Source organism: Carcharhinus amblyrhynchos, chromosome 1 (genome assembly GCF_965287045.1).
Source record: "Carcharhinus amblyrhynchos chromosome 1, sCarAmb.v2.hapA, whole genome shotgun sequence".
In the NCBI taxonomy this organism is placed as follows: domain Eukaryota; kingdom Metazoa; phylum Chordata; class Chondrichthyes; order Carcharhiniformes; family Carcharhinidae; genus Carcharhinus; species Carcharhinus amblyrhynchos.
Window position 1 is genome coordinate 115859177 of NC_137324.1, and position 15861 is coordinate 115875037.

Here is a 15861-nt window from a genome sequence, read left to right on the forward strand (position 1 = left end):
TTTTTGAATGGTCCCCAGAGGTGAGGAAAATACAAGGTGTCTGGATAACTTGGCAGCTGCAGGGGATGGCTGGACAGTGTGTTTCTCTGCTTTTGCCTTTTTACTACAGTCCACCAATGGTTGGTAATCATGACTAATGTCATGATATCATTATGGGGCAAGGGCAAGGTGGGGTGTTGAGGTTGGGATAGGCTCCAAGAGGGATTGAACACATGCTGTTGGCACTATTCTGTGCCACTCTCTGAGTCAACTGACTTAACTGACCCCCTCTGCTGGCAGTGGTGTTCCCTTGATGGAATTAGGTAAAGAATTCTAAGAAACCACCTTAGCAACAATGAAAGAACAACAATATAAGTTCAGATGATATGTAACCTGGAGGAGAATTTGGAGGTGATGATGTTCCCATGACATTGCTGTTCCCATGACATTGCTGTTCACTCTTTTACAGTTGGTGGTGATGCTGTTCAATAATCTTGGTCAGTTGTTGTAGTGTATCCCATAGATTACACGTACTACAGTGACAGTGCACTGGTGTTGGAGGAGGGTTGTTACTTAATTCAGGATGTGGGCACTAATCAAGCAAAATGTTTTATCTTAGATGATGTTTATGGATTTTGAGTACTGTTGGAAAGGCTTGTAGTAAGCACTGTATCAAACTCCAAACTAGAGCTTTGTAGATGAAAAGAGAGGATTTGGGCTATTGGGAAATAAGCCAGTCTTGAGCACTCACATTCTGCTCTGTGTTTGTAGACAGATTTGACTTTGACAGCTCCTGTTAAGTTTCTAGTCAATGGTGACTCCTGAGATACTGATGGGGAACTCAGCAACTGTGCTGCTGTTAAAGCTCAGAGATGGGTTGAGAGTGATGGAATAGTCATTGGACAGAATTTTCCCAAAACTGCACAGAGTGCTGAATCAAATGGGAAAAGCTGTATGAAACTTGTTGGTTTCCACAGCTTCCTTTTGTAGCATGATCAGTACAGCATCCTGTGCAATTTCAAAGTGGTGGTGAGGGAGCTGGAGGAGGCGGGATTAAACTCACCAGCAAAGCTGGGACTTAAATTAAAGTTGAAGACCTCCCCCCCCGCCCCCCCAAGACAGTGTGACCCCCAGCACAAAGGGGAAATCCCCAACCTTCCAACACAAAGGGACAACCCTTCCCCTCACCACTCAATGGTCAGGTCATCACACCCCCACCCCCCACCCACCTCGACCCAAAATCACACACCCGAACTCCCCCCCACCATCTTCACTGGTATCGGCCCATCCCCCATTCTAAGTGAGGGCATGTGAGGGGCGGGGTATTCAAAGCCCCCAAAAGCAATGGCGTCAAGCTCTTTAGAAATATTAAAATATAAATTCATAGTAATTAGGTTAATTCCCAAAAGGGGCATCATCAACGGAAGGTGGGAAAGACCCCAATTTATGATCTCGCCATGCAAATCCCGTTATAGCCCCTTCAAGAGTTAGCAGTCATAACGGGATTTATCCTCACGGCAAATGGAGCCTGAAAATTGCAGCCATTGTCTCACATTTGTGTGATACAACTCTTCATTGCCAACTGCTAGCCCAAACATTGGATTTTGTCCACATCCAGCTGTAAGACAGCATGGGCTACTTGAATATACAGAGTTGTGAATGGAGTTCGAAAATGGAGCAACTCTACTGTTATCCTTACAATTGAGGGGATGAAAATGGTTGGGCCAAGGATGCTTACCTGAGAAATTGCCATGGTAATGTCTTGTTCTGCGTTGACTGCCCTACAACAACTATGACCATTTTCATTTGTGACAGGTTTAATTCCAACCACCGGTGGCTTTTCCCTGCCTTTTTTTATCTCATATCTATCACTTGCTTCCATATTTTGTCAAGACTGGGATGAGATTTGGTGCTAATTGGGGCCAGTTAATCACAACTGATTGCAAATCTATGAGCAGGTTTTTGAGAGTGGGTATTGCCTGATAGCATGACTGATGACATCTTCCATCAATTTTTTTGGTGACAAGCAGGAAGAATAGGCCAGGTGGATTTGTGTACTTACTGTGAATCAGGCACTTGTTGGGAAGGTGTTACTGTTGTAGAACAGCTGTACTAGGGGTGACTGGCTGTAGCTGCAAGCCTGCAGCCAGTGTGTTTTATTTGTTTTTAAGACCCACAGCCTCTCCTATGTCCAAGCGGACTCAGTGACTTCCTAGTCTCATGTGGAGTGAACTGAATTGGATGATGATGGGGCACCTAGGAGGAAACTGAGTAGGGTCTTTATCTCGTCAATTTTGCCAGAATTCATGAGCAAACATTTAAATGTTTGCTCTTGCACTCATATTGGCTTCACCATGGTTGAGGATAGAGATGTTCACAAAGTTTCATGGTGGTTCCAAGTCCTTTTACTTTGTAGCTAATCTAACATGGATCTTCACGTCTTTCATGAAGACAAGGCATACTAATTGGTAAAAGGAACACAATCGCAATTCAGACATCTAATGTTGGCATTACGTATTATTATGTCAGTTTGATCATAAACAGCTGTTAAATGAAGCTCTATCAATCCTAGCAATATGCCACTACTCCAATTTCGGTCATTTTTGTAGCCTTATTGAGAATTCCAGTTTGAAGTTGCACTAGGAACAATTTCATGCTATAGACCCGCAGTTATATTAGAATTACCATGCAGAACAAGCCTTCAACCTATATTCTAAGCTGTGGAGATGGGAAGACTGTGCTAATCCATTGCACCATAATTCTATATTGAAACTTAGAAGTTACAATACTCACAATATTTGTAAACAATCTAGTGCAATAAAACAAATAATTAAACTACATTCTATTGAATTGGTAAGCTAACAATTTAGCATTACGAAACTGAATGATCTGCCACCGATGTTACCAAAATGTTTGTCAGTTACTGACATCACTGTGTTGATGCCACTTAGTGTCCTGGTCACGCAGGAAGTATACATTTGTTTGACAACCTGTGATAATAATTTATGAAAATAATTACCTACATGTTTCCTATCAGAGCAACTTGTTTATATGCTACACCTTTAAAACTGCACAGCTATTTGATCACAATGTTTGACAATAAATTCAGACTCAATTGAAGACGACCTCATGAGGCATTTCAAAGTTTCTAGCCAATCTCCCCAACAAAGTAACACCAACAAGAGAGTTCTCCGACTGTCAGCAATGATTTCAGAATCAGTTGTCCCTTAGTAATGAATTGAGAAGGCTGTAAACAACCAGAAAAGCAATGAAGCTGTTAAATTGACAACTGAAATTTGATTAAATAACATCGGGTAATTTCACCGGCACTGTATAGGGAAACTGAAAATAGTGCATCAGTCAAAAGAGCTGCTGTATCATTAAAGTTGTTTTGCTTATTTCAAATTTCTCTGTGTAATTAATGATGTTTTCATCATTAATTCAATTTACAGATATTAATTATTTCCCCACCAGTGTTTAACATAATCAGGACAATCTGTCCAATGCTGCTACTTTCTGACCTTGGCTGAATTGTACACTTGAAATGCATGGGTCATCTCAGTTATAAATCACTCTGTGAATTCAGTTCCTGCCACATACCTAAGGTCAATGGCCCAGCAATACCTTCATTGCTAAGCCTCCAGATAAAACATCATCAAGACTTACATTTCAGTCTAATATTAACAGGCTACCATCTTAAACAGCATTCTCAATATTGTTCTTGGAAGACTCATGACATGATGTACATTTTGATATTGTTTGTTTCATTCTTTAAATGAAAGAGTATGTCACGTAACAAGAATAATTTTAATTAGTGTCTCTTCATTCCTATCTTGACAATATCTTTTGTCTCTCCCAAAGTGAAATACCAACTAGGAAAGATGGCTTTACGCATTAAATGGCTGCCCGAGTATTATGATGTTACATGCCTTTCTTAAGAGGACTAGACTCTTATGATTTTTAGCATTGACAAACTGAACTAATTTCTGCAATGTATACAGTCACATAATAAAAAAAGTTAGAATGTAGACAATCTAATTTTCTAAACTATACCCTGAAGATCAAAAGAACAGTGGCTGCTACGACAATGCAGTACCAAAGTGATTAGTTATTAGGGTCATTCTACTTATAAAACAAATGGGTAAAATCAATAATCTCACAATCACAGTGGGAAGCCACAGTTGAAAGGAGCATGGGTTGTAAATAAGGCCTCAACACTGGGAGTACTGAACTCACAATGTAATCATTACTCCCTCTGTCAGAACTTATCATATATAACCAATTATAATATTCAAAAACTGTGCAAAAACACCTCTTCCAATGCTACCATATACAAATATCTGTAAAATATGTTGTTTATGGTCTCTTGCTATTGTCCTGTATTCCTAACATCAATACACTGAAATATATGTACTTGGAAATCTAAAGCATTCTACTCCATATAAAAAATACTGACAATGCTGCAAAATATATCAGATTCATCTATACAAGATTAGACTGCCACTGTCTCTTGTTTTAAAATCAAAAGACAAATCTCATTTTTGTGTAAATAAATAAAATGTAAGTGTGTTTAGTGGAAGCCGTATCATTCTTCTTAGTACATGGATCAGCGAAAGAGGAACAATGTATTTATTCAGGGATAACCCACATCCTAGGCCATCCTGAAAGTTTGTATGAGTCACATTTAGCTAGGAGGTCATAATTATGTGTTATTGAATAATTATTGACCAATGCGTTTACATCTGGCCCACACGTCTATAAGAAAGCATTAGTAACACGTCTTCTACATAGAAAATATCAATACATCAGGGGGATTTGAGACCACGGCATCATTTAAGTTGCAGGCGTAGACTGTCCTTTTCCTTCCCTGATTGCTATTAACAAATAGCAGATACATTCAGCAAGAGGCTGTCTTATGATCTGTGAAAATGTGATAATAATTAAACCAAAAATGACAGCTTGTCAAAGTGGGCCTGGAAAAGAGCCCCTCCAGTGAGGAGCTAATGATTCTTATTTTACTGAGCTACTGAAAAATGTTTACTACATTTTAGAGGCAATTGGCAGACAAGCTAGCTAGTGAGCTCCAGGTTCACCCTACGAAAGTCCTGCGTTCTCAGCAGCCTGCCAGATAAATCAACAAGCCCCATGTACATCACTTCTTTTCTCCATTCACCAGTTTTTGGGCTGCTAGTATTTCCCAGTTCTTTCGATTATTCCTGCAGCCTTCGAGCAATGGGAAACACGCTTCAGATATTCTGGACAGAGCCTAGAAGCAGCAGGTTTGAAAAACAAAGGTAAGTAAATGTCACAAATTGGCAATGTACACTAATTTAAAGTTTATTTATTAGTCACGAGTAGGCTTTCATTAATACAGAAATGAAGTTACTGTGAAAATTCCCTAGTCGCCACATTCCAGCACCTGTTTGGGTATGCTAAGGGAAAATTTAGCATGACCGATGCATCGAACCAGCACATCTTTCAGACTGTGGAAGGAAACTGGAACATCCGGAGGAAATTCATGCAGACACCGGGAGAACATGCAGAGTCCACACAGACAGTGACCCAAGCCGGAATCAGACCCTGGTCCCTGGTGCTGTGAAGCAACAGTGCTAACCACTGGGCCACCATGTCGCCCTTTCCATTAATGGGAGAGATTATTTTACACAATAATTTACATATTTTGGTTGGATTTCCCTGCGAATTCTGGCGGGATGTATGAGACCCTGATATCAGTGGTCCCACGGAACAAAATGGAAACCCTCTAGCAGAATTGATTGGGACAAGGGCCTCTCCTTCCCACCATCCCAATCATGGGACCCACAGCCTCTGGCTTGGATGACCCTTGGCTTGCTGCCGGAAGGCCATCTCCATTGAGCTGGTTGCCTCAGCATGTGGCCGGAAGATGGTCGCCAAATGCCACCCATGGTCTCCTCTACAATGAAGACCAAACACAACCAGAGTGAATGTTATTCAGTCTTCTTGTCCCACTCTGATCTTTCTGTCCACAGCCTGCTATAGTGTAGCAATGAAGCTGAACACAAGCTGGAGGAACAGTACCTCATCTTTCCTCTTGGCATTCTACAGCCTTCTGGAGTCAATATCAAATTCAACAACATTTGATTATAATTTCTGCCTCCATCCTGTTCTATGTGCCTTTTATTCCCACGCTACAACCTTTTCACCATGCTCCCCCCAAACTCACTCCCATAATATGTGGGGTAGGCAGGCATAAAAACCGCCAGACTGCCCATCATATTCAAATGTGGGTAATTAGGTTGGTTATCAAGCTAATTGAGGCAATTTCCATCCATTAAACAGCAACTGGGTGGGAGTAGGCGGCGCGATTTTTTAATGCATCATCAAGAATAGGAAAGAAGAGGGCGCTCTATTTCTGGAGGGTTGCCCTATTTGGATCAGACGGGTGCCACCCTGTGTCCCCAACAGCATAATCCTCTCACTCCCCACACCTGTCCCAGTCCAAAATCCCACATGTACCCATTATGTCGATCCAGGGGGCCTTCTTTCTCCTCACTGCAGTCCTGGCAATGGCCATTAAAGACTTTGATGCTCCTGGGACTGATGGAGTTGCCAGCAAATCAGATTAGCCTCCCCAACGAGGGCCGAAAGTCCCATTTGGTCCTTGTTAAGCTCACCTACAACGTACAGTGTCTGCATGATGTGCTGGCATGGAGCGGACCAGCTGCATGCCCACCTTTCCTCTGGGGGATGTTTTATTCAGCCGATTAATTCTGTTTCTCTCCACAGAAGTTGCCTAAGCTGCTGAGCGTCTCCAGTATTTTTGTTTTTATTTTATACAAGGGCAGGTAGATGGTCTGGCCTACATTCTCTTCCAGAAAGATCAGTGAAGACTGAGTCTTTGAATATATTCAAGGCTTCATTCGATTTTTGATCAAGCAGAAATCAAGATTTAAGGGGCTGGACAGGGAAATGCAGGAAAGGCCACAGAGGAGCCCCTGAGAAATGGTGCAACTGGCAATTTATTTCAACTTCGTGGGTTTATGCTGAAATTTGGTCAGTTTATGCTGATTTTATGCTGAAGTTACGGAAAAAGACCAGGTAATGCTCCATCACCCCATTCCCTATCCGCTTCACAACCCTCCCAACCATCACTACACCTTCCATCCTCCATATCCCAAACTACCACTGCCTCGAGCCCCCACCAGTGAAATTACAGGCAAATGCATTTACTGAAAAGAATTACCTCATATAGCTTAATACAGATTGCGTCAATGAATCCAACCTGCATGCTAGGGATTTGATCACGTTTCTCTCGGTTCATTAAATCCTTCAAAAGAAATTTTAAAAAATTAATGCAGAAATGTCATTCGAATTGGAAGCAGTGTTGCTCTATCAAAGAAACACATTTACATGTTAAAACTAAATGGCAGCTGCATTAATTTATATATTTATATTTTGTTTATATATATTTTATATATCTATATTTTATATTCTATCTATATTTTGTTAATGCAGAAATCGTAAAACTGATACATACAATGGGTTCGATTTTTAACTCCTCTCTCTCCTTGTCACCTTGTTCAAAAAATTCTGTTGCCACAAGTTCGGCTATCTGAAAAATGCAGTTGCAAGATAAGTGCACACAGGGTTTTATTTTAAATTATTTGTTAAAACCAACTGAATGTGCAAAATCTGTTTTATTTGATTGGCACATTTTTATAACAAGGACCATAGTAGGGGCTGAGTTATAGTCAAGTTGCAACAAGATACAACTTTATTTATATGGCGTTATCAGCCTAGTGTTTGGTATTCGCCCAGTATTGGCTTAGCATTTGGTATTGGCTTAATGTTTGGTATTGGCTTGGTGCCTGGTATTGGCTTAGTGCTTGGTACTGGCCCAGTGCTTGGTATTGAGAATGGGGTAGGGGGGCTGGATTTGGTATCTAGTGGCTGAATTTTCCAGTCCTTCCTGCTGGTGGGATCTTCCAGCCCCGCCAGTGGCGATTTTCCATGATGCATTCCCCAGTGCCGCAGCCAGTGAATGCAAAATACCATAGACATCAGCAGGGCCAAAAGATCCTGCCACCAGTGTTTACATAAAGGTTGCATTTGTTGAAGCCTCAACACCAGGTGGAGCACTTCCTGATCTTGTCCTGACGTAGTCAGTGACATTAAAAATTAAATCTTGTATTTCTGGAACTGGCACTGACAAAGAGGGATCTCCACCTCAGACTTCATGATATTGTAATCAGTTGGTAAAAATCATTTTAAAAACTGATTTTGAATAAAACATTTTTAAAGAAAAATATTTCACATTGGGTAGGTGGAAAATTTTAAAATCAGATTTTTCACTTATCACTTCATTTAATGTTTTAAATGAAATATCAATTGCGTTTTAATTTATTTAAAAGTGTTGATCTTGGACTAATAGATAACGTATCCTCACAACCCTAAGGCCAGAACTCTACCACCTTGTCTGCCTTGGAATCGGAAAGGGCAAGGGTCCGACGACGTAAATCTCCATTGATATTGAGCAGGAATTTCCGGTCTTGTCCAAATGAGGCCGTAAAATCCTGTCCAAAATTTAATTATTGTCTACCAATGGAATTAGCCTAACTGTGTAGGAATTTTCTGGAAAGTACCGTTCCAACTTGTTCTCCAAGTTTTTGAAGCTTTGTGCATTTCGCAGTTAGACAAATGAACAGTTTGCCAGTTAGATGTCCCTGTGTACCAGTCTGGTGCTCGGAAAGTGGTGAAAGCAGAGTCCTTTCACTCCACGCTTAAATCCGGAACTCATGATTAAAACAGCAAGCTTTCACCTGCTTAGTAAATTTCAGAAAATGCATGTTGTTTTTCTGTTGAGGTGGGGAGAACTGGTTTCCGATCATAATAGCCAATAAATAAAAATAAAGAAATAATTTAAAACCTGTTAATTAACATTCCATTTAGATGGAGGGTTAAACTGGCCCAGGGCCCAAACAGAATGTACTCATCAGCTTGATGGTTAAAAACTGCTCATAAGCTGGTGACTGCAGTACGGGTCAAGTGTGCATTGGCAACTATTGCTGCTGTCTTGCTGATTGATGTCAGGAGTTATAGTTTTAATCAAAATTAACAGAAGAGTAGCATGACTCCAAGTTCCCCTCCAAGTCACTCACCATCCTGACTCAGAATTGTATCGCTACCGTTCCTTCAGTCACTGGGTCAAAATCATGGAATTCCCTTCCTAACAGCACTGTGGGTGTACCTAAACTTCATGGACTGCAGCAGGTCAAAAATGCCTTCCCAAGGACAATTGGAGATGGGCAATAAATGCCGACCAATGATGGTTACAATGCACCAACAAATAAAAGAAACTTGGCAGTAGCCTTTGGACTCTTACATTTTAACCGCATCCTTCTCAAGCCTGAGGTTTACCATTTATATGTACATTTGTGTAAATGTGTATAATTGAAATTATTTTGACAGCAAAACACATTCCATTTTAGAATACATATTACCTGTTTTCAAGGCAAGATTAATATTACACAGCATTCACACATTAAAAAAAAACTATGGACTACTGTCTGAATTACCTTTTGCTGAACAGGCCAAGGTTTGGTTATTGCAGACACATCACATGCTGTCATCAGCATCGCCCTGTCAACATCAGTAAAAATAATGTCAAAACTTAGTGAAATCTCATTACCTTCACCAACATTTTCTGTCATCATTTTGCAATTATTTAAACAACTTTGGGTGGGAACTCCTTTTGCTGCCACATTTGGCAACACTATTAAAAGTTGTTTAACATTTCTGCTGAACTTGTAAATCTAGTCTAAAGTAACGCTTGTATGGAAAGCGAAAATCCAAACAAATATTTGTCCTGTAATCAGAATATTTCAGTTAGTCTTAAATAAGAAATATATGTAAGATAAACACTATAAATAGTAAATATTTGACCTACAACATCCAAAGCTATTTAGTGGTTCAAAAATGAGCTTTTCAATCTTTGTTTCTTAATTAATCTTTGATTCTTAATTGCAGCAATACTGTTCATCTTCAACATCAGTTAATCTTAGATGCTAATGGGTTAGCTTCTGATCACTAAAGAGGACACTTGATGTCATTAGGCTCAATCTGTTTTCTTCAGTTTTTTTAAAAAGAAACAGTTTCCATCAGAAGAGATTAATTGGCCACTTATCTCATTTATTCTTTGTGGAAGCTTTGTATATGCAAACCACCATTTGCCTAAATTAGCAAAGGTGCCAACTCTTAAATAATTAACTGACTATGAAACACTAAGGGACATTCTGAGGATGTGGCAAATGTGTTTAACAGATATAAATTCCCTCTTGGCTTGAAACAAAATCAGAGTTATTGCCGATGGGAATTAAAATAAAAGAGTTGGTCAAGGATAAACAAATGGAAGATACAAACATGAGATGTGCTGTGATAAAAAAAATTGCCAAGTTCAAAACTCACAAGCTGAAAAGCAAGTAAGTCACATAACTGCAACTCACCAGGTTTATATCATTAATTAATATTTTTTGGTCTGCAGTCTGTTGTATCAATTCAGCCTGGATAAGATGATCTTTCAGAGAGTTGGTGCAAACTCAATGGGCTGAAGGGCCTCCTTCTGTACTGTCGGGATTCCATTGGTTCAAGTCTTGATAGCTCTTCATCAAAGCACTAATCAAGCTTACTATAGACATTGATCTAATCCATGACGCAGGATAGTTTAAGTGGCAGTTCTTCTAGTACTGTTGGGACCAGAATGGGACACAGTATTTCAAATGTGACCTAACCAATATTTTATGTAACTGTAACATAATTTGCCAACTTTTATACTCGATGCCCGAAGAAGGCAAGTGTGCCATATGCTTTCTTCACCACCTTTTCCACCTATGCTGCCACTTTTAAGGATCTGTGGACCTGCACACCCAAATCTTTCTGTGTGTCTATGCTTCTGATAGTTCTGCCATTTATTTTATAGGTCCCAGCTGAATTGAATCTACCAAAATGCACGACCTCACATTTGTCTGGATAAATTCCATCTGCCAACTCTCCGCCCAATTTTCCAGTCTATCAATATCCTGCTGTATTCTTTGACAATCTTCATCACTAACCCAGCAATCTTAGTATCATCCGTAAACTTACTAATCTGGCCAGCTACTTTTTCTTCCAAGTCATTTATACATATTACAAACATCAGAGTCCCAGCACTGATTCCTGAGGAACAACACTAGTTAAAGACCTCCATTCAGAAAAACAACATTCCACCGCTACTCTCTGTCTTCTGTGGCCAAAACACAGTAAAAAGTCTGCCAAGCCAGTTCTGAATCCACCTAGCTAGTTCACCCCTGATCCCATGTGACTTAATCTTTTGCACCAGCCTGCCATGACGGATCTTGTCAAGTATTTTACTAAAGTCCATATTGACAACATCCATAGCCCTTCCCTTGTCAATCATTTCTGTCACCTCCTCAAAAAAACTCAACCCCCTTCATTCAAAATCATACTGCCTGTCGCTATCAAGACCATTCAGTTCCAAATATATATAGATCCTATCTCTTAAGAATCTTTTCCAACAATTTCGACTTTAAAGAAATTAGCTGAATAATGTGAATTTGGAGATGTGTTGGAATGACACCACTGGAGACAGACTATTGCGTCCAGGGTTGCAGGCAAGCTCCATCCTGAACTCAGGACACCATACCAAGTATTTTTTAGGTGAGTCCGATATCTGTACGCTACATTTTCCAAATGTGTTTTGCAGTGGTGTATTTTCCCACTGGTGCAGTGGAGAATTGTCCATGGGTGGTCAAGCCTTCACTGCATTCCATTAGTGGGATGCAAATTAGTTTTATGCCTACCTCCAGCAGGTTTCCCAAGAAGTGAATCTGTCCAGAGAAGGCTGATAACAGAAAGCAACTTAAACTTAAAGAAGGCTTTAACGGTCTTGATCTCTATGGAATTAGCAGTTAAGGAAGCCCAACAATTAAGTTCAAACACTAACATCCATAAGGTATCGGCTGAAATCCGAATTTCAAACATAGAGGTTTGAAATTGCCAGCAATGTGCAAAAACTGGACACACAGCAACTCACTGCACTGCAAAGATGCAAATTGCAGAATTGTGCTGAAAGGGGCAGATCAAACATGAATGTTAGAGAAGAAACAACGAGTTCTAAATAAAAATCATAAAAAGCAAGAACAATTGTATCAATTTGCCAGGACTGTACCACTAATGAAATGGATGCCTGCTATCATATTAGCACAGACAGGACTGGTCTCCTGCATTGCGCAATGATGTTGTGTGGACAAGGCATGCTGTTCAACTTTTAACAACTAGAGTTAGTTTGCCAGAGACAGAATCAGCCAAGAGTTCACAACAAACTGTGCCAGATCCTGAGAACCTGACAATACCAGAAACAACTGCTCCTAATGAGGATGTTATTGTTGGTCTTTATAACTGAATTCAAACTTGCTTGCTGCTGAATTGCATAGTTTTTGTGGTGATTGACATTTTGCAACTGTGGGTGGAATTCTCCCAGCTTGGGAGCCAGCCCCATGGAGGGGGCAGGAATGTGGAGTGTTTCTCACTGTGGAGACCGGTGGGAAAACACACCAAATCTTCCAGTCCTGACCTCATTTAGTGCAGTCTTCTGTGTTGAGGCAGGTCTGCTGCCCTATCTGAGTGCCATATAAAAAAGGAACCCAACATCACTATTGAAGAAAGATGGTGGATCACCTGAAAAAGAAGATGGGTCCCTAGGAGCACTCTGAGGCTGGAAGATAGAGCCTATGATCATGAAAATGGATGTCCAGGAACATTCTAAGGCTGGAAGATGGGCCGCCTCCAGAACGTTGAATATGGAAGATCCATCTATAGATGCTCCACCCCAAGCACTGCTGTGGTGTTCTGGGGCCCAGGGTTGCAGGCAAGCTGCATTCTGAACTCCGGACACCATACCAAGTATTTTTTAGGTGAGTCCGATATCTGTATGCTACACTTTCCAAATGTGTTTTGCAGTGGTGTATTTTCCCACTGGTGCAGTGGGGAATCGTCTGTGGGTGGTCAAGCCTTCATCTGCATTCCAGTAGTGGGATGCAAGTTAGTTTTATGCCTACCTCCAGCGGGTTTCCCAATCTGCCATCAGCAGAAGATCCTGCCGGAAATTCACACCGACATAAAGACTGAATTGTCATCTACCAAAGCATTACAACTCATTTTATGCCAAAAAAAATAGCCTGGGATGTTTGCACGGGTGCAGAAGGCGACATGGGTGCAAAATCTCTCGAGAGGATCCTTGATGTAATTGTCCTCTGCCATTGGCACATGTTCACGCCCAGAAAGGTTGGAAGCCGCATTTCCATATCATTAACGGGTATCCCCGCTGTGTCACTCCTCACATTCAAATCTTTCAGATTTACAACAGGTCTGAAGCAGACGAAGCAAGTGGGGTTGCCCAGGTAAGTTCAGTCCCCCGGAGGAGAACAAAGAACAGTACAGCACAGGAACAGGCCCTTCGGCCCTCCAAACCTGCACCGCTCACGCACCCAACTAGACCATTTGTTTGTATCCCTCTGTTCCCAGAAGAAGAATATGCCCAGGCTGTAACCTGTCACTTGTATTTTATTGTTTTTCTACTTGATTGCTTTTTAAAATCTTTTGCCCCCTCCATAAAAAAAATCAGTTGAAGAACCCAAACTTACCTATTCTTTGTCTTGAGCTTATTGTCCAATTTCGATATAGAAGCAAATTAGATTGAGCTTTTTTGACTGAATATTAGCTTGAAAGATCCTGAGTGATATGGCAATGTCCTCTCCAAACTTCTCTCCTTTCACTTTCTTTGTCAGCTGACTTTATTTTCCTTCTTTTAGTCACAATTGAGTATTTTATGCGGGTTTAACAGTGTTTTTTGTGTGTGAAATTGATGCTGCTTTAGATTGTTACTTACATTAGAAGTTCTTTGTGACTTTTAACTTCCCAGTCAAATTGATTGGTTGTCAGCAGATCAAAAAATTCTTCTCTTCTCCTAAAAAAAAAGTTAATTTTGGCCACATGAGATTAATTTTAGACAAATTATCTTCTTTCCTTCATGATACTGTCCTTAGCCATCAGGGTGGATTTTTGTGTTCGTTATCTTTAAAATAGAAAAAAACTATGAATTCTATAAAGGATGGATGAGTCACTCAACCTGAATACCATTAAGACTATGAAGATGAAAATCTCCTATCGGATTCATGTATGAATGCTGCCTACACCAAAATACACTGTCCACCAACATCCTCAACTTTTTTATAAGCAAAATACTGCGGATGCTGGAAACCTGAAATAAAAACAGAAAATGCTGAATAAACTCAGCAGGTCCTGTGGAGACAGAAGCAGATTTAACGGCTGGATTCTCCGATCTTGCCCGAGGCTGGGATTCTCCGGCTGCAGTACTCAGAGATTTGGCTCTGTTCTCGCTGGCAGCGGCGGCAGGGCACGAACGGCCAGAGAATTCCGGCCAACGTTTCAGATATGAGTGGTCCTTCCACAGAACGGTACTGTAGAAGAGTCATTTAGATCTGAAATGTTGGCCGAAAATTTCCCATCTCGGGAATCAGGGGCAAGGTGGAAAATTTGGTGGACACCCTTTTAAAGGTCCGTTGAGCTTGTGCAGGAATTTCTTGGGGTGCACATGGCTGGAGAATCCCACTCGTTTACCCTGTTTCTGTCCGCAGATGATGCCAGACCTGCTGAGCTCATCCAATATTTTCTGTTTTTATCTTCAGCTCTTTGTTGGCCAGTGTGTTGCCTGACTGTTTGGCACAATGTTATGGATGAGCTAGAATTTTCTCCAATTTAATATCGGCAGGGCTAAGTTGTTTTACAAGGCTCCTTGCCAAGGAGCTCCTCCAATATAAACTCCAACTGATCCAAAATTCCAACGCTCACATCTTGCCTTCCAATAGGTTCTACTTTCCTATTGCTCCATCCTTGTAATTTTCCATTATAAAAAGAGTCAAAAATTTATTTATCAGTCACAAGTAAGGCTTACATTAACACTGCAATGAAGTTACTGTGAAATTCCCCTAGTTGCCACAGTCCGACGCCTGTTCAGGTCAACGCACCTAACCAGCATGCCTTTCAGAATTTGGGAGGAAACCACAGCACCTGAAGGAAACCCACGCAAACACAGGAAGAACGTGCAAACTCCATACGGACAGTGATCCAAGCTGGGAATCAAACCTGTGTCCCTGGGGCTGTGAGGCAGCAGTGTTGACCACTGTGCTACCGTGCCGCCCACTAAATTCTTTCCTTCTTTGGCCTCCTCCAGCTCTGCTCGGGATCATTGCCTTCTGATCTTCCGTGTCTGGTGGCTTTGCAACCCCCTCCTTTGGTGTTACGACCATTGTTCCAGCTTTGGAAATGTTTTTACATCTCTCTCTTCTACTCTTCACCTTTCATCTTTTAATATTCTCCTTAAAACCTACCTCTTTGACCATGCTGCTATTTCCCCAAACATTTCTCCAATTGTTTTGCACATTTTATATCTCTATGAGAAAAAAACCTCTGCAACTATTGCTACATTAAAGGGTTATTCCACAACACGAGCACGTAATTTATGCTGATACTGCAGAGCAGTATTGATTGACTGCTGCATTGTCAGAGATGATGAGATATTAAACCAAAGATGCCATCTCCCTTTCGGGTGGGTGCAAAAGAAAACAGAGAGTTTTCATAGAATTCTGGCCAACATTCTCCCCTTCTCCCCTCAACCAACATCTTCAAAAACAGATTAACTGACCATTCATCCCATTCACTCTTTGGAAGAGCTTGTTATTTGCTAATTGGCTGGTTTGTTTATTCAAATAACAACAACAATCGCACTTCAAATGTACTTCATAGCATATGAAATGCTTTAGGATATCA

The 15861-nt window shown here is 40.8% G+C and overlaps 1 protein-coding gene across 2 annotated transcripts in view; it reads right to left on the reverse strand.

Moving 5' to 3' along the window:
• Nucleotides 1-1221: 1221 nt before the first annotated feature.
• The window catches only part of pde5ab (phosphodiesterase 5A, cGMP-specific, b), a 108019-nt gene continuing 93379 nt past the window's right edge, over nt 1222-15861 (reverse strand). For both annotated transcript variants that reach the window (XM_080191359.1, XM_080191350.1), the window contains exons 17-21: nt 13901-13978; nt 9534-9597; nt 7496-7570; nt 7202-7285; nt 1222-5245 (exon numbers count right to left, since the gene is read on the reverse strand). In XM_080191359.1, coding sequence (XP_080047485.1) covers nt 5132-5245; nt 7202-7285; nt 7496-7570; nt 9534-9597; nt 13901-13978 — 415 coding nt within the window. In that variant the 3' untranslated portion in view covers nt 1222-5131. The remainder of the gene's footprint in view (nt 5246-7201; nt 7286-7495; nt 7571-9533; nt 9598-13900; nt 13979-15861) is intronic.